The sequence below is a fragment of the Choloepus didactylus genome, chromosome 4 (genome assembly GCF_015220235.1).
Source record: "Choloepus didactylus isolate mChoDid1 chromosome 4, mChoDid1.pri, whole genome shotgun sequence".
NCBI lineage: Eukaryota > Metazoa > Chordata > Mammalia > Pilosa > Megalonychidae > Choloepus > Choloepus didactylus.
Genome location: NC_051310.1, coordinates 95720934 through 95746888, shown reverse-complemented (window position 1 = coordinate 95746888; position 25955 = coordinate 95720934). Strand labels below are relative to the sequence as shown.

General features: G+C 39.6%; 1 protein-coding gene across 4 annotated transcripts in view; it reads right to left on the bottom strand.

Moving 5' to 3' along the window:
- Positions 1-5465: 5465 nt before the first annotated feature.
- SH3GL3 (SH3 domain containing GRB2 like 3, endophilin A3) overlaps positions 5466-25955 on the bottom strand; it is a 185606-nt gene continuing 165116 nt past the window's right edge. For 2 of the 4 annotated variants that reach the window (XM_037833185.1, XM_037833188.1), the window contains one exon: positions 5466-5960. In XM_037833185.1, coding sequence (XP_037689113.1) covers positions 5755-5960 — 206 coding nt within the window. In that variant the 3' untranslated portion in view covers positions 5466-5754. The other 2 variants (XM_037833187.1, XM_037833186.1) reach the window with 2 other exon arrangements.

The window sequence follows — 25955 nt, the reverse complement described above, 5'->3', positions numbered from 1 at the left end:
GTTTCTTTGGACAAGCAGATTATTATAATTTTAATGAAATCCAGCTTATCAATTTGGTTTCTTGTGATTAGTGCTTTTTGTGTCCTAAGAAATCTATGCCTCCTTCAAGATTACAAAGATATCCTATGTTTTCTTTTAGAATTTATAGTTTTCATTTTTATTTTTAGGTCTATGATCCATATTGAATTAATTTTTATGTATGGTTTGAGGTAAGGGTCAAGGTTTATTTTGTTTTCCATATAGACATCCAGCTGTTCTAGCACCATTTGTTCAAAAAAGCTTCCCTTCTCCCCAATGAATATCCTTAACATCTTTGTTGAAAATAAATTGACATACATTTACATGTGAGTCTATTTCTAGACTCTATTCTGTTCCACTGACCTGTTTATCAATCCTTATGCTAAGTCGAGACCCTTGATTAGTGTATATTTATAGTAATTCTTAAAAACAGGTCATGTATATTCTCTGTTCTCCTTTGCTCAAAATCATTTTGGCTCTCCTAAGATTTGCATTTTCAATTTTAGAATTAGCTAGTGATTTTCAACAAGAAAAAGACCCCTGGGATTTCGATTAGAAGTGCATTGAATTTAGAGATCAATTTGGGGAGAAAGGCCATTTTAGCAAAATTGAGCTTTCCAATCCATGATTATGGGTATATCTCTCTATTTATGTAGGTCTTAATTTTTACATGTAGTATTTTATAGTTTTCAGTGTAAGGGTGTTGCATATCTTTTGATAACTTACTTCCTAATTATTTTATGTTCTTTAATGCTATCTTAAATGGCTTTTTTTAGTATTTTACTATTAAATTTAATGTTTAATAATTGTTTCTGAGATATAGAAACAAAATTGATTTTTGTATATTGACTTTCTATTCTGTGATCTTGCTAAATTTGCTCATTAGTTCTACTGGGGTTTTTTGTTTTTGTTTTTGTAAATTCCTTAGAATTTTCTACATGTTCAATCTTGTTTTCTGCAAATAAAGATGATTTTATTTCTTGAATTTTACTCTCTACACCATTTATTTCCTTCTCTTGCCTTATTGCACTGGTATAAACTAATTTTAAGAAGCAATTATATAAGGATATATATGCTTTTTTTCTTTCATATAGTCTATTTTGGTCTCTGAAAACTTGAGTCGTCTTTGAAGTATGTTCCTCTTCTTCATTCCCCAGAGTTAGAGAGGAATACCTCTCCCTCATTCTTCTGGTTTCTATGAGGAGAGATTTCCCCTAAACATTCCTGGCTAGTTGGGTAGGTGACCGAGTAACCTGACTTGTGATTTGAGTTAGGAACTGGGCATGAGAATCGTAGCCCCTCCTTCCTCTGGAAGCCTGCCTGCATGCAGGACATGTGCATTCTTGATCGCCCTCAGCCAGACAGTAAGCTCAATGCTAAAGGCTCTGCCCTGGAGGAGGAGGTTGTGGTGGTGTAGCTCTTCTTAGAGTAGGTATGTCTGATTAAGTTGGGGTTCAGTTAGCAGATCTATTTGGCTCTTATCCTAAGGTACATACTTCAATTTAGCCTTTCATAATAAAGGAAATATATTGGCTTTCTTATGTTTTAGCCTTTGTCTTATGCCTTGGTTTTAGAACTCAGGTGGGAAATAGGAGTGCCAGTTATTAGCACCTCACAAGATTCCCCTGTATAGTCAGCACTTCCTAGTTTATCCCCCACTATTTCTTAAGGTACCATCCTCTATTCAGCAAAAGCAGTGGACTCAATCTTGGCTATACTTTATACTAATTTGGGGAGCTTTTTAAAAATACCAATGTCCAGGCCATCTCCCAACAAATTAAATCATAATGGAGGGTTGGGGCAGGAACCTTTTCTTTTTTTAAGTTTTCCTAATTCTAATGCACAGGAAGAGCTGGGAACCACTCTTCTAAACATCCAGACAATCCTGCAATATCTCTATCTCTGTGCTAGGTCTTCACCCAGTTGTTGGGTCAGCCTAATTTGCAAGACTAAGGCTTCCAAGATACAGGTTTTTTTCTCCAATATAACAGAATCCTCCTTTTCTTTTAATCTGATAATAAAGTCCACTGTGTTTCCACAGGTAAATTTGTATTCTGGATCTTCAAGACTGAAAAGTGTAATTAGTTTGTGTTGGATGTAGGGCTACAGAGTGAATATTAAGACAGAAAGATCATGATATTTGAGGTCAACCTGCCTTGGCCCTGGATGAAAATTAATGCTTATCATACTAGTAAGAGACAAATCTCCTGATGGTCGATAGATCTAATGGACAACACACAATAGAGGGAGTAAAACTATTCAACCCATGCAATGCCTGGATAACTGAACACAGAAGCAATTCCACAGAAGCTATTGGGCCTTAGTAGAAACCAAAGAAAGCTGTCAAGGACAATGTCGGGGGACCAAAACCAAATGCCGTGGCCCCACTATGAGCCTCTCCCATATGACACTTTAATCCCTGAATATCCTCTTGCCTAATTCTGAAAGTTCCTGGAAAAACATGTCGGCATTTTTTTTTTTAATTTGTTTAGTTTTAATTGTGGTAAAATATACATAACATAAAAAATATTTTAACCATTTTAGGTGGAAAATTTTTTGAGATTAAATACACTGACAATATTGTGTAATTTTCACCACTATATCCAGATGATTTTCATCATCTTAAACCAAAACTCTTACTCATTTAGCAATAACTCCTCATTCCCTCTCCCCTGCCCAGCCCTGGCAACCACCATACCCCTGTGTCCCCCACCATTTTTTGTACTCATGACCACTTATATCTTTGTACAATGTATGTCCAAAAACCTAGGTTTATCATTAGTTTGTTTTTTTTTTGTTTGTTTGTTTTTTTTGAGGATTTTTTTTATCTTCATTTTATTGAGATATATTCACATACCATGCAGTCATACAAAACGAATCATACTTTCGATTGTTCACAGTACCATTACATAGTTGTACATTCATCACCTAAATCAATCCCTGGCACCTTCATTAGCACACACACAAAAATAACAAGAATAATAATTAGAGTGAAAAAGAGCAATTGAAGTAAAAAAGAACACTGGGTACCTTTGTCTGTTTGTTTCCTTCCCCTATTTTTCTACTCATCCATCCATAAACTAGACAAAGTGGAGTGTGGTCCTTATGGCTTTCCCAATCCCATTGTCACCCCTCATAAGCTACATTTTTATACAACTGTCTTCGAGATTCATGGGTTCTGGGTTGTAGTTTGATAGTTTCAGGTATCCACCACCAGCTACCCCAATTCTTTAGAACCTAAAAAGGGTTGTCTAAATTGTGCGTAAGAGTGCCCACCAGAGTGACCTCTCGGCTCCTTTTGGAATCTCTCTGCTACTGAAGCTTATTTCATTTCCTTTCACATCCCCCTTTTGGTCAAGAAGATGTTCTCCATCCCACGATGCCAGGTCTACATTCCTCCCCGGGAGTCATACTCCAAGTTGCCAGGGAGATTCACTCCCCTGGGTGTCTGATCCCACGTAGGGGGGAGGGCAGTGATTTCACCTTTCAAGTTGGCTTAGTGTTGGCATGTTTTAGAGGCCCAATTTAAGAAAAGTAAAACAGAAGATGAGGGATATGGAAACCAAAACATCATCTTAGTACTGGAGAAGCCTAAACTGGAAAAGATGGCTCGGACCTCTGGTCAGTGGGGCATTCTCATTCTGATCTCCAGAATCAGGCAGACTTACCCACCCAGTCACAGATGGCCCAGGACCACCACCGACCCCAATCCTGTGCATGCAGGGCTTTTATCAGTAAGCTCACAGCATGGCCAAGAGTGATCAACAACACATGCTTTCTGCAGACATGCTGAGGCCTAAGGAGGCGGAGAGAAGGGGACTGGCTGACACATGCTCCTCTCCCTAAACTCATGGATGGTGTGGTCACTCCTCTTCCTCTGGAGTGGAGTTAGAAGGGGGTGAGGAGAGGCAGGAGTGTTGTGCTAGTGGAGCTCCTTCCACTTAGCAGGGAAACTCAGGACCCATCCAACAGCAAGGAAAACTTTAAAGTGGCATAATGTTTAAAAATAACATTTAAATCCAATAGAAACAAGCTTAAAAATGTAAAATAAATGAATTTTAAATGACAGAAATAAAGGCTAAAATTAGTCATTATAAATTCTAAATGCACCTAGAAAGGAGAGAGAAAAAAAAAAACACTTTAGATAGATCTCCAAATAAGGACAGTTAAAATAAAAGATAGATAAGATGAAAAAGAAAAGTACAAAATTTGAAGTTTGGATAGTGAAATAAAAGAGAACAAAAGGGAAGAAATAGTAGCTAGAACCAGACAAGGAATGACTGTAACACCAAATGCTTGCAAATTTTTAAATTCCCAGGGAAAAGACTGAATAGCCTTCTCTTAGTTTGGGTGCATATACCTCGTGTAATCAACTATAGTGGTGGAGCAGGGTCACAGTGTACAAAATGCTGATTGGGTCCCTCCACAGTGAGTAAAGTAGAAGTTATATGTGGGGCAGATACTCCAAAAAGTAACGATAACAGGGAGATAGGGTGGTGTAGAAATAGCACAGCCTTTAGAGTTGAGAATTGTGATATTCAGCATATCTTCTCTAAGCCTCAATTTCTTCACCTGCAAATCAGAAAACTGCAACCTGCTTTACAGTGTTGCTTTGAAGGTTAAACAGGAAAATGCATGTAAAGCAAATGAAGCAGCTGGTCCAGGAAGATGCGCTTTACTCCATGGAGGTAAACATAACTAATTGTTCCTCCATGTTGGGGACAAAAACTAGCTCCTAAGAGGAACAGTCCTGTCCTGAATTATTCTAAGTCCAAAGGGCTCCAGGGAACCCTTGGTCCCAGGACAATCCCAGAAGTTTGGAACAAATTTTCCTGGAGGGGGCATAACATCCTCTTTGATTCCTAGCTCCCTTCCCATGACTTACCTCTGAAACAGATAAGGATCTTTAAGGCAAAGGAACTTGGCCCAAATTTTGGGCATCCTCCAAGCAGATAATTCAGCATGTTTAAACACTGATGTATCTTTCTACTGAACCCACTTCCCTAGGGTTATCCTCAAACAGCTCCCTGACTCTATGCTCTGACATCTGCTTATTGCTCCTGTTTCTGTCCTCTGGACTTGATCCTGGTGTTAAAACCTGGCCTCCTTTCACTGAGGCAGGTGGGAAGTGAAGGCCCACCTCAGGCCTGCTGACCTCTGCCAGAGCCAGCATCTAGCCATCTATGCCCCCTGGTCAGCCACGGGGCACAGGAGAAGTTTGCAGCTGGAAGACTGTACTTAAAATTCAATCCAATGTTGAGAATAACCAAGGCCTTTTGCCAACATAGTGTGTCATATTTATTGGACTATCGACAGAAAAGCTAAAACACACTGAAGGGAAAAGACCAGATGCCATTGGTAATGTCAAGAAATAAAGTATTTAGCATTTTTTTAGTGGCAAATTTTGCTTTTTAAAGCCATTGCAGCTAAGGAATATAGGCAATTCATTGACATAACTGCAATGGATATGATTTATTTTTAGCAACAAGATGCATATACATTAATAACCAGTGACTTTGAAGATAAGTGAAAAAGAAAACTATATTTTCAGGTAGCTAAGACAAGAAGATCATTTATACAAATTAAATGGATACAAAATACATTAAAAAGAGAACACACATACAAAATTCATTAAGTAGGTCAAAGAGCAAGGATGTCACAGAACACCACATTGAGAGAACATTGGTGTGAATTCATTTCAGTTATGAAAGTATATCCAAAGTTTGAGTTACACATTTACTGAGGTAAAGGCACAATCACTTCAACATAATTAATGGGGAAGAATCCAGATTCCCCATGTATCATTCCTTCATACCAGTTTTCATCTATTTGATTGGTTAATGTAATGATGTCCCCTTCTTTAAATCCTAGTTCTCCTTGGTTTTCTGGCTCAAAGTCATAGAGACCACGACAGCAGGGTTGATCCATGGAAACTTTAGAACCTGTCCACATCATATGGAGACAAAAAGTACAGGTTAACAGGACAAATTATCTGTGGGAACTGGGAAATCTGCAGAGTATGGAAAAGCTATTAAAAACAGACCTCTGCCTTCCTACCACTACAAGGCTGGCTCAGCCCAGGTCCCTGGTGCTGCTTGTGTTCTCTGGTCTCCTCAACTATGCCTATGCCCGGCTGCCCCTAGCCTGGTCCCCAAGCAGAGTTTCCTGGCCCAGCTCTTTCTCATCAGTAACACCAGTCAGAAAACTGATGCCCAGCCCATCTCCCTGAAGCAGCCACCCAGCTCTGCCTGGAGCCGAGGGAGGTATAGAAGAACAACAAAGCCCGAAGCCCGATCCTTGCCCTCAGGAAGCTTACAATTTCTTTGTGGTTAGACTGAACAGATACATGTGAAACATCTAAAGAACAAATAGGAGGTTTTTTATCACTTATAGCTCGGAGGCTTGGAGGGGAAGCAAGCAAGGGAGGCTTAGGAAGCTAGGGAGAGCTTCCTGGAGCTGGGATGTGGACCAGCTGCAGCGTGGGCAGGATGTGAGGCAGGAGGGGGGGAACCAGGATAAAGAATGAGCAGAATATTTACAGACCAGCCTAATGTCTGAGGGTTACTGTAGAAAGCCTGAAGTTCAGAATCATATTTCCAAATTTTTTTTTAAATTTCAAACTAAAACATAGTAATTGTAAAAAAAGAAAATTGAGAAAAGCCAGCTATAACCCATCAACCCAGAGATAACCAATGTTAAATTAACATTTTGGCACAGAAAATTCCAGATGTCTTTATGAATACATTTGTGTGCATATTTACATATAGTTGTTTCCATAAAAGAATTGTCCTGCACATACTACTGTGAATATCTTTCCAGATGACTTTAATTACTGACCAGTTGTCAACTGTATCAGTATAACAAGTTCTTCAACCAATCTCCTATTGTTGGACATTTAAGGATCTTCCTTCCTTCCTTCTTCCATTCTTCCTTCTTTCCTTCCTTTCTCTTTCTCTCTCACTCTCTTCCTTTCTTCATTCCTTACTTCTTTTTCATTCTTTCTTGGGTTTCATAGACAACTCTTTGAAGAATAATACATATAGATTTACCAACATGCACAATTAATTCCTTAAGAAGTATTTCTAGAAGGGGATTTGCTGGGCATAGGACATTTACTATCAATCTATTTTTCTATCATGTTTTTTCTAAAACCAATTTTAAGAACCCCTTTTATATTACAAATCTTGACCCTTTGTCTGTCATGACTGATATAAACATTATCCCCAGCTGATCATCTGTTTTTTTAATTTTGTTTTTTGGAGTATGTATTTAGAGTGGGTTTCTGTTCTGTTTTGGCATAAATACAGAAATTTTAAACTATATAAGAAAGTCAGATTGATCAAATTTTTCATTCATGGTTTATCCTCCACAGTTGTATGTGAATATTCAAATATATTTTATTCCAGTATTCTTTGCTTACTTTTTTTCATATGAAAATTTTTACTTTTAACCCATTTGGATTTTTGGAGAATAGTGTGAGGTAAGGATTTTTATTCTTTACTGGTAATGTTTAAAGCAATATAATTTGTTAAATAATCCATTCTTTCTTCACGGATTTCAAAAATTATCTTTATGATATATTTAATTATCATGTGAACCTGGCTCAATTTTAGATTTTTCTATTTTGTTTCACTGACCCATTTCCACACCAGAATTTCCTAGCTATTCTCATGAAAGCATTCAACCAGGGAAACAGTATCAGTATACTAAGTTTCCGCCTAAAAATCACATTTTGATTTGGATTGGATCATATGGGTTTTTTCCTTAAGTATTAATAAGATTAATTTTAGAAGAAGATTTTTTTTTAATGAATGATAACTCCATACCTTGATGAAACAACACTGATTCATGTGTTATACTTTTATTCTATAGCTGAACTGAGTTTGTCATTGTCAAAGATTTTTGCATCCATATTTAAAAGTGAAATTAGACTATAGTTTTCCTTTTATTGTTCTGTGTCAGCTTTTGTTATCAGAGTTATTTTAGCTTTATAAAATAATTTTTTTTTCTTTTTCTATTTTCTAGAACATTAAACCTTGCCCCAAACTATCTGGGCCTATGGATTTCTGAACACAGGGTGCTTTCTAGGATAGCAATGATGGTGACTTAGTGTGTCTTGAAAGGAGATGGGTCACCCCACTCCGGTCTCTAGAGCCCCTGAAGGGGACACGTGGGAACTCAGCAATTCCCGCAGTTCCCTGTAAAGGAGCTGAAGGTGCAAGGATGGGCAGGAGCCGAGGGGCTGCCAGGCAGATCCCTGGCCAAGTGACCAGTGCCCCACTCAGAGGGGGTGGGGAACACGGACCACTGGTGAGGCCAAAGGTACTTCTGCAGTTGGTCAGATAAGAAGCTCCTCTGTCCCGGGGATGGATAGGGTGGTAGCAGCAATGAGGGGAGAGGGAGAAAGGGGTTGGGGTGGGGGACTTTTTCTGCAATGAGAAGATTTTATTATGTTTACCTTGATAACCTGAAATTCACTGCATAGTGCCCATGTCTCTCACAGGGCAGTCCTCCTTAAGTGACACTCCACTCCTAATTTTTTCAGCACTTTGTCCTTGTCAGGGGGAGGGAGCACTAAGCCCTCCCTCACCCAAGCAACTTCCCCAGATGGGCTGGCTGTACTAAGATGGCTCCCCATTGCTTTCTGGCTACAGATGAAAAAGCCTGCTGCCCAGGCCACACTATAGACCAATTAAATCAGAATCTCCAGGGGTAGGACCCACCCCCATCAGTGTTTTTTAAGTTTCCAAGGTGTTTCCAATGTTCACCCAAGGTTCAGAGTCATCAACTTAATGGCCCTCCCTTTCCTCCATTTTCTTTTATCAGAGCTTGGGTAGGGGAAGGAATGCTGGGATCCAGCTGGCTGGCTCTTAGTCCTCTCCAGGTAAGCAGCTCCTTCCCATGTGGTGATTACAGGTAGGTCAGCCTTTTAAGATCTGTACTTACTCTCTAGAATTTACTTGATGTTGCCACCTACTCTAGAATTTACTTGATGTTGCTCACATTTGGATGGCCCCTTCCATGACAGATTCCCCATCACCACCCCAAGTTTGTATATTCCTTTTGTCATAATGATAGGAGTTGGGAAGTGGGAAGATTTAAATACTTGGGCTCAGTTCATTATTTTGAATTTGATCAGAATCACAAACAATGATTTGAAAGCACTGGGGAACTTTTCATTTTCATTTGGAAACACAGTGCATATCTGGGCAGGGAGGGCTAGGCACTGAAAACCCATAGCAACTTGAGCCTTGAGTCAAAGTAAATTTTATTAATGTATAACTGTTTTAATGTGGCCTATAAAAATAATTAGTATTCTTTTAGCATTTCTTCCATTACCAGTTTTTAACAAAGAGGATCAGAGGCCAAACCACATGGTCGTCTTTGGAAGCATTTCCTTGAACACAAAATGTCAATGCTAAAAGAGAATTTGGCCATCTTCCATGCACCTTTCTCTTCCTTAAGAGGAGGCAGAAATGCCTCCAAGAGGTCATGACAGCTTTGCCCCAGAGGTAACAAGACAAGCCAGAAAGAGCCCCCAGGCCCATGACCCATGCCAGTTCTGTGTCATGTCTTACATGATCTAGGATGCGGCTAAGGGTTGCCAAGGCATTTTGTGGACCATCACACTGACTAACAATATTTTCTCCTCCCATTATTCTATAAGCCACCTGCAATGACCAAAATAAACCCTCAATGGCAGGCATGCACTTATCCAAGCTCACCACCTCTATGTGCAATCATGTGCACTCTGCACACACAAACTGAACAAAGACACATTACTCACTTGTCACTTCATTTATTCCAGGCAAGGGACCACTGCCACATTGCCCACTTTGCTTTCTGAGAGCTGGAAAAAGACCAGCACTCACATCACACTCCATCAACAAATAAACTCAAAGAAGGCACCATCTCTCCTGAGACCGCTGGGTGAAGAGACCCCTGTGCAAGAGTTCCCTGACCCGAGTCATGTGTGTGCACCTGGCTGTTGGCCCACCCGTGTTGCCTGCAGCACCAAGCCCAGTTCTTGACAGCATAGGCACCCACCAGAGCTCAGACTCACTGTCCTCAATTACAAATGCAACTGGGAGATACTCTGAAATATTATCCACTGTATTTTTCATTCTAGGTCATTTTTGCTACCCAAGTAGCTGGGACCTCCCTCACTTTAGGTGAGGCCAGAACCCAGATGTGAACAAAGCTGTCAATGTTTAGCTTTTGCTTTCTAAAATAATGACACTGCAGTTGTGAAATGCTGTGAAAAGCTGTGAGAGCCAAGGTACAGCACGGTAGGCTCTTAAAGATTTAAAGTCCGAGAAAAAGACTGACTCCTGGGTGTCAAAGAACCAGAGCTTGAAGAACTCACAGCATAGAGATTTTATTACAAGCCACAGAGAAGGAAGGGTTGTTTCCTGCCACACAAAAAAGAGATACAAGCCCTTCCTGAGGCAGAGAAGCAGCCTAGAGAAAGAAGAGGGCAAATGAGAGCACTGAAATGCTCCCTGGATTCCAACCTGTGGTAGGAGGGGATCAGGCCCCACTTCTCACTGGAACAATGGAAGAAGACAGACTCCCAAAATGCCGGATGGAGCACAGCAGAAATGGTGGGACGGTGTCATTAAGCAGGGAGGAGGCCTGAGGGAGCCACCGTGGCTCCCCACCAACAGCCAGTGCTAGGAACAGATACACAAATCCCCTCAAGTCCAGCAGAAGTTGAGGAAGTACTGAGGAAGCAGCTGGAGCAGAAGGGCCTTCAGGGTGCAGAGACCTTGCCACCCAGAGGGGTCACAGCATCAGTGGACCCTAACCTTGGCCCCTGGCCAGGTGTGTCAAGTTACCTCAGCAGTGGAAACCAGTGAGGACCCAGGCAGCCCTCCTCACTTGCCACCTTGATGCTCTGTAAACACCCCCTTGCACCCAGGCAACATCTTGAGGTAGGGAAGGCAGAGGAGGACCTGTGAGAAAAACCAACAGCCCTGACAGGGAATTTCATAATTGACTGTGTTTAAATCCTGAATTAACTGGGTAATAAATGGATACCCTATGCTTTCTATTGGAAGAGACTAAGTTACCTTGAACTGGCAAGATTATGGTTTTTTCCACCATAAGAAGAAATGGAAAAAATATATATATATTTTTTTTTTTTTTGCTAACAGTGGAAATGGAATAAAGATTAAGTTGTTTCCGCCACTGGTATAAATGGAGGCTCATGAGCAAGTTCAGTTCAGTGAAAGAGAAAGTTTCTGCCCACCTGAGTGACAGTGTGTGAACTTTCCCTCTACACAAAAGACAAATCAAAGTTGCCATGGATGGAAACCAAAAGTTCAGGCAGAACAGGCTGCATTTCTGCAGTGGGATCTTTCAAGCCATACTAGAAACAAACGTCTCCAAGGGGTCTGAATGTCAAGGTTCCCATATCAGAAGCAGGCCCCTCTAATGAGATACTTTCTTCAGAAAAAAATCAGCATCCCCCTCTTCCTGCCAACTCGCTTCCTGACAACCACTCCTTTTGGCACTGCAGTCTTGGAGCTGCTGCCCCAGTCCACCCACACCTCCAAGCTTTCTCGTGTTCAGTGGCTGGCACCTGAGACTACTGAGGAGCAGTGACCACCAGCTCCTCACTGGCTGACGTGAATCTGTGTGCCGGACAGCAGGCCCCTAAAACCCAACCCTGTGCCGTCCAGAGAGGAAGCTGCAGCCTTCTGCCCTCGCCGAGCAGCCTGTGTTTATCTTCCCTCACTCCTGAGACCTGGCTTAATGTAACATGAGAGGAGAGGTGGGAAAAACACAGTCGTCCTTGTTAAAGTACTGAAACAAAGATTATTTTAACAGAGAAAAGGGAGTGTCCCTGTTAAATATTTATTATTCAAGCTCTGTTCCACACCATTAGGGGATGAAAAAAGGAGATCCTACCTCAAGAGTTTTAAGATGGCTGGTACGAAGGACTGCATAACCAACACACAATGAGTGGGGAAACCATGTTTTCCCTAAAATAATTTTTGCATACCTCTTGGTGATAATGTGGTCCTATTTCTAATAATGTTGAGTTCTCTATTATTTTAACAGCAGGAAAATTCTTTGCAATTCTTCTCCTTCCTCCACCCTTGCTTCAGATGACCATTTTTTTTTGCCCAGGTCCCTATTGTGAAAGGTTCCTTGCATATACAGAAATGCACAGCACATATACAGAAATGCCCAGTGCTTTTTATTCTGGTAACAGCAGTCCCACAATTCCCCAACCCTACTCAGCTACAGGGATTAAATAATAATAGCACTCAGTGTTTAATGTTTACCATGTGCCAGGAAAGTATTCTAAGTGCCTCAGATATACTAATGGATATAATTCTCAGAGAAACCCTATGATTATTTCCCCCAGGTTTATAAGTGGGGAAACTGAGGCAAACAGTGGTTCAAAGCAATTCAGTGGCAGTACAGACACTTGGCCAGAGTCCAGGCTCTTACCACTGTGTTACATATCCCTCTAATAACTATTTGCTTGTGAGTCTGTTTGGCTCACTTTCTGAGCCAACCCTAGTCAAGGGGCTGGGCCATCAGCTGGGCCATCTCCACCATCTGGTCTGGCTTGGAAAGAGCCTTTGGGTCCTCAACTCAGCATGTCCCAAGAGCCCCCAGGCCATGGAGTCCTCTCAGAAAGCACTGTCTCCCTAAATCCTATGACAATCCTCAGGAAGGTCTGCCCAGGGCCCATCTAGCCTTGCCAGTTGTGCTTGGGGAATGATTCATGGTCCTGCTTTCCTCAGTCTAAGGGCCTGCTTCAAGGTTAGCAGATCAAGCCTTCAATTAAAAAACAAAACAAAACAAAACAACAAACAAAAAAAAAACTGGTGTCTACTCCAGGTGGTGGATTAGAGTAGAGAAGGCATTGGACAGGATTGGCATTTCTGTAGCCAGGCCTTCTCAGGCTTGCTCATGCACTCTCACACTCTCTCTCTCTCTCCCCACCACCCCCATTCTTACTATCTCTCACAGCCATATCCTAGGATCTGGGAGCCTGTTCACAGGGTCCTATTTCTAACCCTGACTGAGGGAGGTGGTGGTAAAATGAGTGGCCAGTAGGGCAGGGGGCATCCTCCTTTCTGTAGCACTAAAATTCACCACTCTATTGCTGCACTTGAACTTGGGTTCTTTTCAGACCAGAGGAGCTCACTATGCTGTCTTCTCCTCTGCTGGCCCTGATGTTGGGGATTTCATTATCTGGAAGCATCTGGTCAGAGCATCCCCCCTTATGAAAAAGGCAAACTATGTAGGACACCCACACCTGTTTTATGGGGCAGGGGGTAGAGAGAGAAAGAAGTCACCCACACTAGTGCTGGACGTGAGGGCCTGTGGGGGTTGCACAGTAAGGAGTGTTTGGGAGGCTACTGACCTGGCAAGGGCTCTTGGCCTTTCAGTAAATGCCCCAGACTGCTGTGCCTTTTGAGTTTGTGTTCCTGCTTTTTAAAGCTTTTCTCTTTCCTTACTTGTAGCCAGGCTGCGACCTGTCACTTTTTCCTGCTGTCATGGGCCTTCCCGAAGCAGTCCCTCAGGCCCTTCTAATCTGACGCTTCCAGTCTGCTGTAGGCTGGGAAATCAGACAATCGATTATGTAACATCAACAGGCACCATATTTTGGGCTCTTACTCTGTGTGGCAAGTAGGGAGCTCAGCACCTCACATGCATCATCTAATTTTATTCTTAGAATAATCCTGTGCGGTAGGGGTGATAATTCCTGTTCTTTCAATGAGGAAATTGGAGTCCAGAGGTATAAAATGACAGAGCCAGGGTTGGGGCCTTCCTGCCTCCAAAGCCCATTTCGTAGTGGGGCCGGCAGGTAACACCTGTTTTGACTGTGTGGGGTCATTTTCTGCTCAATTCCTGGTTCTGAAGTAGGGAGCTTCAAAGGTGTTTCCTAAGCTACCAATAGGACTGTTCAGAAGAAGAGAGAATGGGTGGAGTCAACAGCCCAAATGGGCATGTGAAACCTGAGTCTCATGGCAACTTTGATTCTACAACCAAAATCACCCTGAGATTTGATTTTAACTGCACCAACCATCTAGAGAGTTCATCTCTTGACAATATGGGGCAAAAAACTGATTTGGAACTTATAAGCTAATTTCCAATTCAGACACATTCTCAAACATGTATTTTGGGCCAGGAACCATGCTCCACCTATTAGATACCATCTCCTTTGAATTAGAAAGAGCATAGCTGGTTCCGGCACCTATCAAAAGCTCCAATTTTCCTTCCCCCAATCTAAAATCTCAGGCTCTTGGAGCCAAATTCTTTTAGCTTTCCCTTTAGCTGACCCAGGCATAGCACTGGTGTGTACTTCTGATAAATACTACAAAAACCATTTTGTTCAACATCTCTAAAATGCTAGTTTTGTCCACTGGTAAGACCATATTGACAAAAATTCTGGCTTTTATAGCAACCAACTGTGTGACCTTGGTTAGGCCAACTCTGGGCCCTAATTTTCTTATCTATAAATTTTAAGTTTTGTCTCTATAATGGCTAAGAAGTAAACTACTGAGCATAAGTAGTCTGGTAAAAGTCTCTACGTTTACGAACTATCTTTCTAGAAATAACAGCCCTGTGTTTTTCCATAGGCAATGTGACATTAAAATTATTTGTCAATGGAATTCAAGCATTATATATTATATTCAATAATATATCTTATATATTATATTCAATCTTTATAAAATCTATAAAAACAATCACATGATTTTTTTGAACCTTAATACCAATTACCTACAATTTATATGCATTACATATATGGATTTAAGTGATGAAGTTTGTACCCTGTACCTTACAAAACCTTGATTTGTCTATTGAGCTGACTTTTACAGATAATTCAGAAGCCGTTGCCAATTTATTTATCAAAGCTTTCTGGGAGGTGAACCCCCTAATACAACCAGATCCAATGTTTGTGGGTTGTTTTTGCCACTTTGAGTTAAGGGAAAGGGGAAGACAAATGACAACCTTAATCAGAGGTGGCTTTCTGGCCATGGCATAGGGATCAGCTTGCAGCTGGTGTTTGGCTTGGCCTGCTCCTAGATTTTTACAATGCGGATTAGCTGCCAATATTTAAAAATCAAGAGATTTCACATAAACATGTGATTTCTAGGTTCTCTTGAAAAGTTGGAAAGGCTGGCTGGCTATGAAGGGCCCACATTCGCAGGCAACACGCAGCTGTTGTTGGCTCTTGGCCTCCCCCTTCAGACCGGACAGTGTTGTCTAGTTGGCTGCAGACTCACCTCTCCAGGTCCCAGTCCTCACTTGGAGGTCTGCTATTAGCTGTCATTTATCACTGGGCTTGAACTGTTGTCTTACACTTTCCCGATGTCTCTCATTCCCACAATGTGACATTAGAGTTTATAAGTGGGGCCACCACTGGACAATTCCAGGAGGCATCATTCAAGCATAGAGTCTTCCGGAATTGTGCTACGCAGATGCCCTGTCTGCAACAATATATTTTTTAACATATGCCTATGTACTAATATTTAAATGGTATTTAAATTTTAGTTTAAAGATCTAATATATATTACAATCTTAAAATATGCAGTAATTGAGATACTATGGTCATATAGCCATTTAAGCCAAACAGCCTTAAAATTCCCACAGCTAAGTCAGAAGTATTCCCTGCAGTGAGAAAAGCTGTCCCTCCAAAGCTTCCTTCAGATTTGAAAAAAGAGAAGACACTCTTCCCCCTTTCCCACATCAATGGCTATGGATCAACAATGATTACAGTTCAAATTATAATTTTAAAAATACAGAAAATATCAAATGTTCAACCTTCCTACTTTTTGGATTTTTAAGAATGCTAAATAATTCATTAAAGATAAATATTGCAGCCATAGTATTTAGAGTTAGAAAGAACCCTGGAAAGTACCAAATCCAATCACTTCATTTAGGGGCAAGGTCAAATCAGTCCAGAGATGTTAAGAAACTGACCCAGTCACACAGCTATTAAGTGCCTGAACTACAACCTGAGACTCCTCTTTCCTTGTTCATTTCTCTCCTGTCAATAACTCTGCCATTGACCAATAATGATAATGCACAGAAATGGATGTGCAGGGAGAGCTGAGGGTGGAGGAAAGGGGGACCAAAGAAAAGAGGGGGGAGAAAGGAAGAGAAAAGTGAGAAATAAATAACCTGCTGAGTGAGCAATCACCTTTGTCACTGCTCTTTGAAATTTTAATTTCCTCTCTGGAAATGTAGGTAAAAAATACATGTATTTCTATTTGCAAAGTACCTATCTTCCTTGATTTTCAAACTTCACACTTTACTTTTGAATAGATGTTTATTTTCCAATGTAATCCTAGAGATTTTGTTCCAATGAGGGAATGCCTTTGGCTGTATAAATTATTTCAAAGTATCAAGAAATCTCTAAAAGTCTCTCTTATACCTAAAGAGAGTTAGAATGTCTTAATATAAACCATTTGAGAGATTTATTTTGCCTCACTCTACAATGCCTGTAGGACACATGTGGAACCCACGTTTGTTAACTAATCTCAGCCTTCTACATTTTAAAGTCAATCTCACTTTGGAGTATACTAACTAACCCCTAGGTATAATTGTACAGAGTGGAACTTTCTTCAAGAATTTCAGTGGAAAAAAAACTTTATAATAAATGAGTGGATAAAAAATGTAAAACATTCTTTGGTCTCTGGTCTTTAAATTTATTATTTAGTAAGTGACAATGTGGGACCCGATAAAAACTACACAGGGGTGGGGACGATACTTGAGCATAGGTCACTGCTTCCTACATTATTTTCTTCAAAATCAAAGGTTTTCTGGGCAGTACCCAGGTACTTGCACGGTTTCAGTTCAAGGACTTTTCTTGGCCTCCTTTACCCTTTTGGGACAGAGGGGCAGTGTATGCTGATGAAGCAGCGTGACCCCATACTCACAGGCTTGGACAGGCAGTTGCTTCTCCTAGCCAAGGCCTGAAATTGGACTTTTGTCTGTAATCCATCATTTCAAGATGTGAATCCCCACCCCACTCCCCCCACCCTCTAATTTTTGGTTCCCTGTGTTCATTCTCTTAACTACCTAGCAATGATTTTATCAAAGATTCCATCTCAGTCTAACGATGGATTCTGCCTAATTGACTTTTACTCTTCTTTTTTTCCCTTTAGAAAGAAGAAATGATGAGGAAAATGTTCTTGGAATTCGTTCCTGGCAGAGTCTTGTGAGCTTTGCTTTAAATTGTTAGTGAAATGCTTGACATTTTTCCTTCACTTTATAAACATTATGTGCAAATCATTCAGAATCCTAATGGAAAGTAACTTCCCATTAATGCAGGCTATAAAATGCCATTTTCTTTTGAAACTGTGACTTAGAAACAAGCAGTGCAGGGCCCCTTAACATTTGCAAATTCTACCCACAAAGCAAGGAAGTCCGATGCTGGCTGTGTGAGCAGAGAACTAAAGCTACTGCCAGGGAAAGCTCAGAAGAGGCAGCCTGTGGGAGACACAGCAGAAGTCCATGGCACATATTACAGTTTGCCGCAGTGGAGATCCTGGGCCTCCTTAAACACCAACTTTTGCACATCTGTGATCTCTGGCTGAACATCATCCTTCTAAGGTCTTAGTCTTCTCAGGGAGTGAGCTACTCACCAAGAAGGGGGGGACAAAAGCATTGACATGGCATGCTGGTCTGGATGAAGAAGGCAAAGAATGCACTCTCCTATCAGTGTTTCCTTCTTCCGACTTAGAGGCACAGACTCCCTCTGTGACCACATGTTCATTTAAACATTAGATTCCATGTGATCAAGAATCTTGGAAATAAACCATTCCCTATGCACTTGAACACTGTATAACATTCCCCAGTATTCCTTATTAATGAAATAAAATGAAGGGAAGGGGGGTCAGTAGAAGTCAAATAGGGTGGTTACACCCCCATGGGTTCTATCCCAGCTCTACTACTTTCTGGCTCTGCAAGTTTGAGAAAATCTCACTTAACCTCACTGAGCTTCTATTTATTCATCTGTAAAATGAGGATAATATAATATTAGAAATATATATAAAATATTTGCTACAATATCTGACCCATAGTAAGTACTCAAGTATAACTATTATTATTATTATACTATTATTTTTACACTGTTGCATGTTTTATTATGACTTCCTTGCAATATTGTTGATGATGAAATGAGTTAAATATATAAAACATCAAATAATAACTCCTAGCACATTGCAGGCACTCAAATGTTAGGTTCTTGTGCTTTCAGGTGATATTTTAATTAAAATACCTTTTCATTCTTACAGAGTTCAGCACTCTCCATATTGCCAGACTGCGAGGTCAAATTTAGTATCCCTGTTGGTAGGTGGAGACACCTTTATCCTAGGAAAGCTGATTTCTCTCTTGTTGCAAATGCAAGAATGGTGTCTGTGAGCTTGACCAGAGACCCTGACTCTAAGAACTCCTCTCCTGTTTGGGAGAGGGCTGGAAGGGCAGGGACCATGGGACAGGAACCGAGCCCTGGTGTCCTGGATCCCAGTGGTTTTGCTTCATTCATAGATAATATACATGAGGAAGGGGGGTGGGGGTGGGGAGTCAGACTCACTTTCAAAGTTTTTAATTTGTTTATATCCAGCTTCTTTATAAAAAGACAATTCTGTGTGGTTTACGATAAAATACATATTCAGAGTATAGATTTTTCAGATCAGAAACAGGATGACGGCCATAAAAAATAAGGAAACAATATAATTTATTACCCATACCAGGGAACTTTTCAGAGTAAAAGGCGGTACTATTAACAGTTACACTGGGGAAACAGACATACGCTGGGACTGTCCCAAGCAAACTGGGATGTAGGGTCACCCTCGCCCAAAGAGGAGGCAGGCGTGCATGCAGTCACTGTGCTGGACACTCGCCTTTGGCATGCGGCTTCCCGAGAGAATTTAATTACTTTAAAGAAGGAAGTATTCTTTCTCTTCCCATTATTAAATACATTTTTTTTTGCTTATTCAAATATTCTTGTTGAAAATAGAATTTAAAGAATATCTTGGAAAAAAAACATTGTCCATAATCCTACCATTTAGCCTGGTCTGCATGCGGATATAGATTTACAAAATTGCAATCATAGGTAATTATAACTTTGTGTCTTTCTCTTTCACTTACTATATCATAAACATTTTTATGTTTCAAAATAATCCCATATTAATAATTGATAATTTTGAATAGCTGCAAAATATCCTATTTGATATACCATAATTTACTTAGCCATTATCCTATTACCAACAAATATATAAGTATAAGGTTGTTCCCACATATAACATTTTATTTATATTGTGCTATCACAGACTAGGAGTATGCTTTTGTTAAATTATTTCTTTCAGATACAATTCCAGTAGTGAAGCCACTGAAAGTGTATAAACAAGCATTTTTATTAATTTTCATATATCCTGTTAAGTTGCTTTCCCAATGGGTTATCCTAGGAGTGGGCAAACTATGGCCTGTGGGCCAAATAAAGTTTTTATTGTAACACAGCCAAGTCCTTTTGTTTACATATTGTATGTCTGCTTTTGTGCTGTACAACAGAATTGAGTTGTTGCACTGAGATCATATGACCCCCAAAGCCTAAAATATTTCCTGTCTGGCCTTCTACAGAAAAAATGTTGCTGATCCTTGGATTATTCTAATGTAATAGGATATTACTGGATATTACCAGCAATGAGAGAATCTACCTGATACCACATTCTCACAGAAATTAATTACATGGCAATAAGTAACAGAACAGACCTTTTCTTCACAACAAATCTGTGGTAAATGTACATGGTAGAGACTATAAGCCAGCCACAAAATCCATTCTTTTCTTCTTCCACCATAATATAATTGTAGCTTGGATATGGCTATCCAGCTCACTCCATGCCAACATCTCAGCTAGATGTGGTCCTGTGACTATGCACATCCCAGTAGAATGTGAGAAGAAGCTAGACGAGCCACTTCTGTCTCACTTCCTTAAGAGGAAATCTCTGGCCCTGGATTTCCATTCTTAATTTCTATCTTGTTTGAACCATTGCCTTCTTAAGTCTCTCTGGAACAGTAGCTACTGTTACACTAACATAACACAGAAACTAGTACCAGGAGTAGGGTACTGATATAATAAAAATCTAAAATTAGTAGCACTGATGTAGCAGTCAGGCAGTGAAGAAGAGGACAAAGACAAACCAGACTTGAAAGCTGGTGACCCTTGTTTTGTCTTGGTAAAACATGTGTTTATGATAGCGTGAAAGTAGACAGCATGCCAATAGCTCTAAAGAAAGATGCTGGATAAAGCCAGAATGTTAGTGTATGTTAGGTTCTTCTGGCAAGTTATTATAAGAAAGAGATACACTCAGGCAAGAATTGGCCAGTTTGTAAGCAAAGATACAAGGAATGAGAGAAACATCAGTGATCGGGTCCCAGATACAGTAGATAACCAGATAGTTGTTCCATATCTTTCTCAGAGGTCTTCCTAAGCCTAATAAAGAAATGTAGCTCTGCAGCAAAGGCTAAATAAAGAATATTGCCTTCCAACTGAAGTCTGCTGTTTCAGATGGCCTCAAGGTAGCCTCCATAAATTAAGAGAGGGTAAGGATAGGTTGTATAAGGAAGTAAAAGTATGAAGCACTCTTAAAAGCTGTATCTAGAAAAGAACCTTGAATGTTATTCCTGGCTCATGGTAATTACTGGGAGCATACAGACCAGAAGCTCCTTATGTTTTTTAAGGAATTTAATTATGAAAGAAAGTAGAACCTAACCTGAAAATATCTGCATCTACTGAAACTTAAAGTATCCTTTAGGTCCTTAAGCAGCAGTAATCACCTGTAAAACCTGAAAAAAACCATAGAGGGAACTTTCCAAAGTCCATCCACTTCAGATGTGGCCTTGTAAAATATCAAAGATGTCTGAGAGGACAAATATGGGGTCCCAGAGGAAAAAGGACAAGTGAGTTCCACCCCCGCCCCCTTGAGAGCAGAAGCAGAAGCTAATCAAGGCACTTTTCTCACTGTCAGCATTCTGGTTCCTTGCAATTCCAGTCCAGCATAATTCCATCATTGTTATGGACCAGAGCCTGCTATGTATTTCCCATCATAACTGGGTTGTGGCTGCCCAGCTAAAGAATGCCTTCCTAACTTGCCTTCCCACTATGTGTGACCATGTAAGTTCTCATCCCTGGAATGTGTATGTGTGTGTCATTTCTGCATCACTGGCTTAAGAGGAAATATTGAACTCGAACTTTTGTTCTTTCTCCCCTTCCTGCCAACTGGAGTGGCAATAAAGAGGACCATCTTGGAAACCACCTGATGAAGACAGCAGAGCTGCCATCAGCCTAGGCCCTTGAGTGACCCCATGGAGGACAGTACTCTCCCTGGACTGCTGCATGAATGAGAAATAAAATCCTATTTTGGTGAGCATTGCACTTTTTTTTAATAAGCTAGTGTTACCCTAATATAATACAAAAGAAGTCTTTAGAGAACTTTACTGAATCTACTCTTAATAATAATTTAATGAACTCAATTTTATTCAGATAACTTTAAATGAAATGTTACATCAACAATATAAATTGAAAACTAGTACCACATGCTATAAAGAAAATGTAACCATGAACATAACTGCAATGGACAATAGACAGTTTTATTAAATTCAAGTTAGATACTCTTGCCTACAAAAGGCTTTTAACCTGAGGCATATTTTCTCTGTTAAAATTGGACATTAAAAATATTCTATTATAAATATGAATGACTAAAAAAGAATTGAAAAAAGAATAACTTTATTATAATGTAATTCATTTACCACCTAAAACCATTGTGGGTAACACCAGAAGGATGAACCCAGTGGGACACAGGATGTTGAAAGGCAAGAGAAGCTTGAATTACTATGGAGTATACAACTACAGCCTTCCTTGCATGTATTGAATCACTAACAGCTATAAAATAGGTATTTTTTTAAAGTTCCAAATAATGTTGAAAAAGAAGAACAAATACTGCTGGTGGACCAGAAATGAGGAAAAATATATGGAAGAAAGAAGGCAGAAAAGGAGGAAACCAAGCCCAAAAATGAATGTCGAAGAGGGATACTTTAAAAAGTGGTTTGGATGGGGCTCAAAGGTTGGAGTGAGTGGATACTGGAAGCCGGATACCTGGCTGGAATTGGGCAAAGAGCAGCTAGAACCCTCGCCCATTTCCAATTACCTGGGAGCCCAGGCACCTGCCTCCAGAAAGTAGTACTGAGAGAGGGAACCTGGAATAGAAATTCATGGCAGTGCCATGGAAAAACACCCAGAAAACTAGACATCAGTGCACTCTACTCAGAGAAGCATCCATATTCCCCCACAACCACAGAAGGCAGTAGGCATGGTAATACACATAAAACTATAGGTGGGCTATCAAGGAATGTCAAGTAAAAAGTTTCAAACAGAGCCAAGGATCACCAATGTCTGGCAAGAAACAACTTCATAAAATAGAGACTAGATCTCAACAAACACACAGGAGATGAAAATTTATATAGCCACCAGATGGAGACTCTTTTAAAAAAAACAAGCGTGATTAATGTTGTCAGAGGGATAAGAAAGAATCTAATTACTTATAAAAGTGATAAGAAAGAATCTAGTTACTTATAAAAGCGCAAAAAAAATAAAAAAAAATTGGGAAAAATCATCAACATTTTGTGATGTAAGACATTCCCTAATGGGGAAATAAAAGGGCAAATCCCACTGGCTTAGAACGCTGGAGGAATTTAAACTGAACTGCTATAAGGCTCAGGGTCCTAGAACTGAACAGTGTAAGGAAAATAGGAGCACTGAGTGAGGGAGAGAATGTAAACAAATCACAGGAGCTGCGTAGGAAACTCTGCACAAAAACAAATGGAATGGATCAATATTCCTGGAGAAGGAACAGGGGAAAGGAAGCTTTCTCTTGGAGTGAAACAATTGCACAACAAGTGCACTCTTTAAAAAATGTACTGCATATCCAAGGAAACAATGAGATGAAGAAGAAATGAGGAAATATGAACAGTTAAACATAGGCTACTCTAAAGGTCCAGAATTGGACCAACCATTAAAGAAAAGCCCCTAACACAAAGCCAATCAACAATAAAACCCTAGACAAAAGGGAGAAATTGCCCTTCAGAGTTAACTCATCAAGATAATCAGGTACCCAGATATCAACAAAAAATTACAAGCCATTTTAAGATATGGCTTCATCAAGGGAACAAAATTAAAACTTCAGAGGAGACACAGAATTTGGAACAACTAATCAAAGAAATTTGCAACCATTAATCAAAGAAGTTCAAACAAATCTCCTAAATCAACTCAAGGAGAAGGAAAATATGCATAAAGAGATAAAGGATATTACAAAGACAATGTATGAACATAAAAAAAGAATTTGAAAGTATAAAAAGAAACATAACAGAAATTAGGAGGCTCAAATGCACAATATTAGAGATTAAAAATACACTAAAGGCATACGACAGCAGATTTGAACAGGCAGAAGAAAGAATCAGTGAACTAGAAGACAGGACAATCAAAATCAAACAGAAGAAGAGATAAAGAAAAGAATGGGAAAAATTGAACAGGATCTCAGGGATTTGAGCTACAGAATGAAGTACACAAACACCTATGTGATGAGTATATGTGATCAGGAGAAGAGAAAGAAAAAGGGACAGAAGAATAATTGAGGAAATAATGGCCAAAAGTTTCCCAACTCGTTTGAAAGATATAAATATACATGTACAAGAAGCATTATGTACTCCAAACAGAATAAATCTTAATAGATCTATTCTAAGAGACATACTAATCAAAATGTCTAATACCCAAGATAAAGAGAGAATCCTAAAAGCAGCAAGAGAAAGGTGATCCATCACATACAAGGGAACCACATTAAGACTAAATGCAGACTTCTCATCAGAAACCATGGAGGTCTGAAGGTATGAAGGCGGTGGTATGATATATTTAAGATACTGAGAGAAAAACTGCCAGCCAAGACTTCTTTTTCCAGCAAAACTGTCCTTCTAAAATGAGGGACAGTTTAAAACATTCGCAGATAAACTGAGAGAGTTCGTCAACCAGTGACCTGCCATGAAGGAATACTAAAGGGAGTTCTGAAGGCTGAAGGGAAAAAACAGTAGAGAGAGGTTTGGAGTAGGGTGTAGAAATGAAGATTACCACTAAGAGGAAATAAAGGGTAAAAGAAAGACAAAAAAATATATAATATGACATATTAAAAACCAAAGAATAATGTTGTTGAAGTAGTACTATCTTTCAGTAATAACATTGAATGTTAATGGAATAAACTCCCCAAAGACACAGATTGGCATAATGTATAAAAAGTATGATACAACTATATGCTGTCTACAAGAGACTCACCTTAGACCCAAAGACACAAATAGGTTGAAAGTGAAAGACTGGAAAAAGACATTTCATGCAAACAGTAACCAAAAAAAAGAGCTGGGATAGCTATACTAATATCAAACCAAAAACAGACTTAAATGCAAGACTGTTATAAGAGACAAGGAAGGACACTATGTATTAACAAAAGGGTAATCCATCCAGAAGATATAACAATCATAAATATTTATGCACCTAATCAGGGTGCCCCAAAATACATGAGGCCAACTCTGGCAAAACTGAAGGGAGAAATAGATGTTCTATCTACATAATAGCTGGAGACTTCAATACACAACTCTCATCAGTGGAGAGAACATCCAGACAGAGGATCAATAAGGAAACAGATAACTTGAATATGATAAATGAACTAGACCTAACAGATATATATACAACACTGAAACCCAAAACAGCAGAATATACATTCTTCTAAAGTGTTCATGGATCATTCTCCAGGAGAGACCACATGTTGGGTGACAAAACAGTTAAAATAAATTTAAAAGACTGAAATTAAACAAAGCACTTTCTCTGACCATAATAGAATGAAGCTAGAAATCAATAACAGGAGCCTAGAATAGCCAACACATCTTGAAAAACAAGAACAAAGTTGAAGGACTCACACTTCCTGACATTAAAGCATAATACAAAGTTACAGTGGTCAAAACACTATGGTATTGGCACAAGGATACATGTGTTGACCAATGGAACCGAACTGAGAGTTCAGAAATAGACCCTCACATCTATGACCAAATGATATTTGACAAGGCTGCCAGGTCCACTCAACTGGGCAAGAATAGTCTCTTCAACAAATGGTGCTGGCAGAACTGTATATCCAGATGCTAAAGAATGAAAGAGGACCCCTACCTCATACCTTATACAAAAACTAACTAAAAATGGATCAAAGACCTAAATATAAGAACCAAGACTATAAAACTCCTGGAAAATGTAGAGAAGCATCTTCAAGATCTTGTTGTAGCTGTTTTTTTCTTAGACTTTATACCCAAAGCACAAGTAATGAGAGAAAAAATAGATCAATGGGAGCTCCTCAAAATTAAAAACTTTTGTGCATCAAAGTACTTTGTCAAGAAAGTGAAAAGACAGTCTACTCAATGGGAGAAAATATTTGGAAACCACATATCCAATAAGTGTGTAACATCAAGAATATACAAAGAAATCCTACAACTCAACAATAAAGACATACAACCCAATTTAAAAATGGGCAGAAGACTTGACTAGGCATTTCTCTAGAGAGGATATACAAATGGCTAAAAAGCACATGAAAAGATGCTCTACATCAATAGCTATAATGGAAAGACAAATCAAAACCAAAATGAGATATCATTTCACACCTACTATATAATGGCCACTATTAAAAAAAACAGAAAACTACAAGTGTTGAAGAGGGCATGGAGAAATAAAAACACTCATTCATTGCTGGTGGAAAGGTAAAATGGTGCAGCTGCTGTGGTAGACAGTCTGGCAGTTCCCCAAGAAGCTAAGTATAGAAAAACTGAAAGCAGGGACTTGAACAGACATTTCCACACTGATGTTCACAGAGGAAATATTC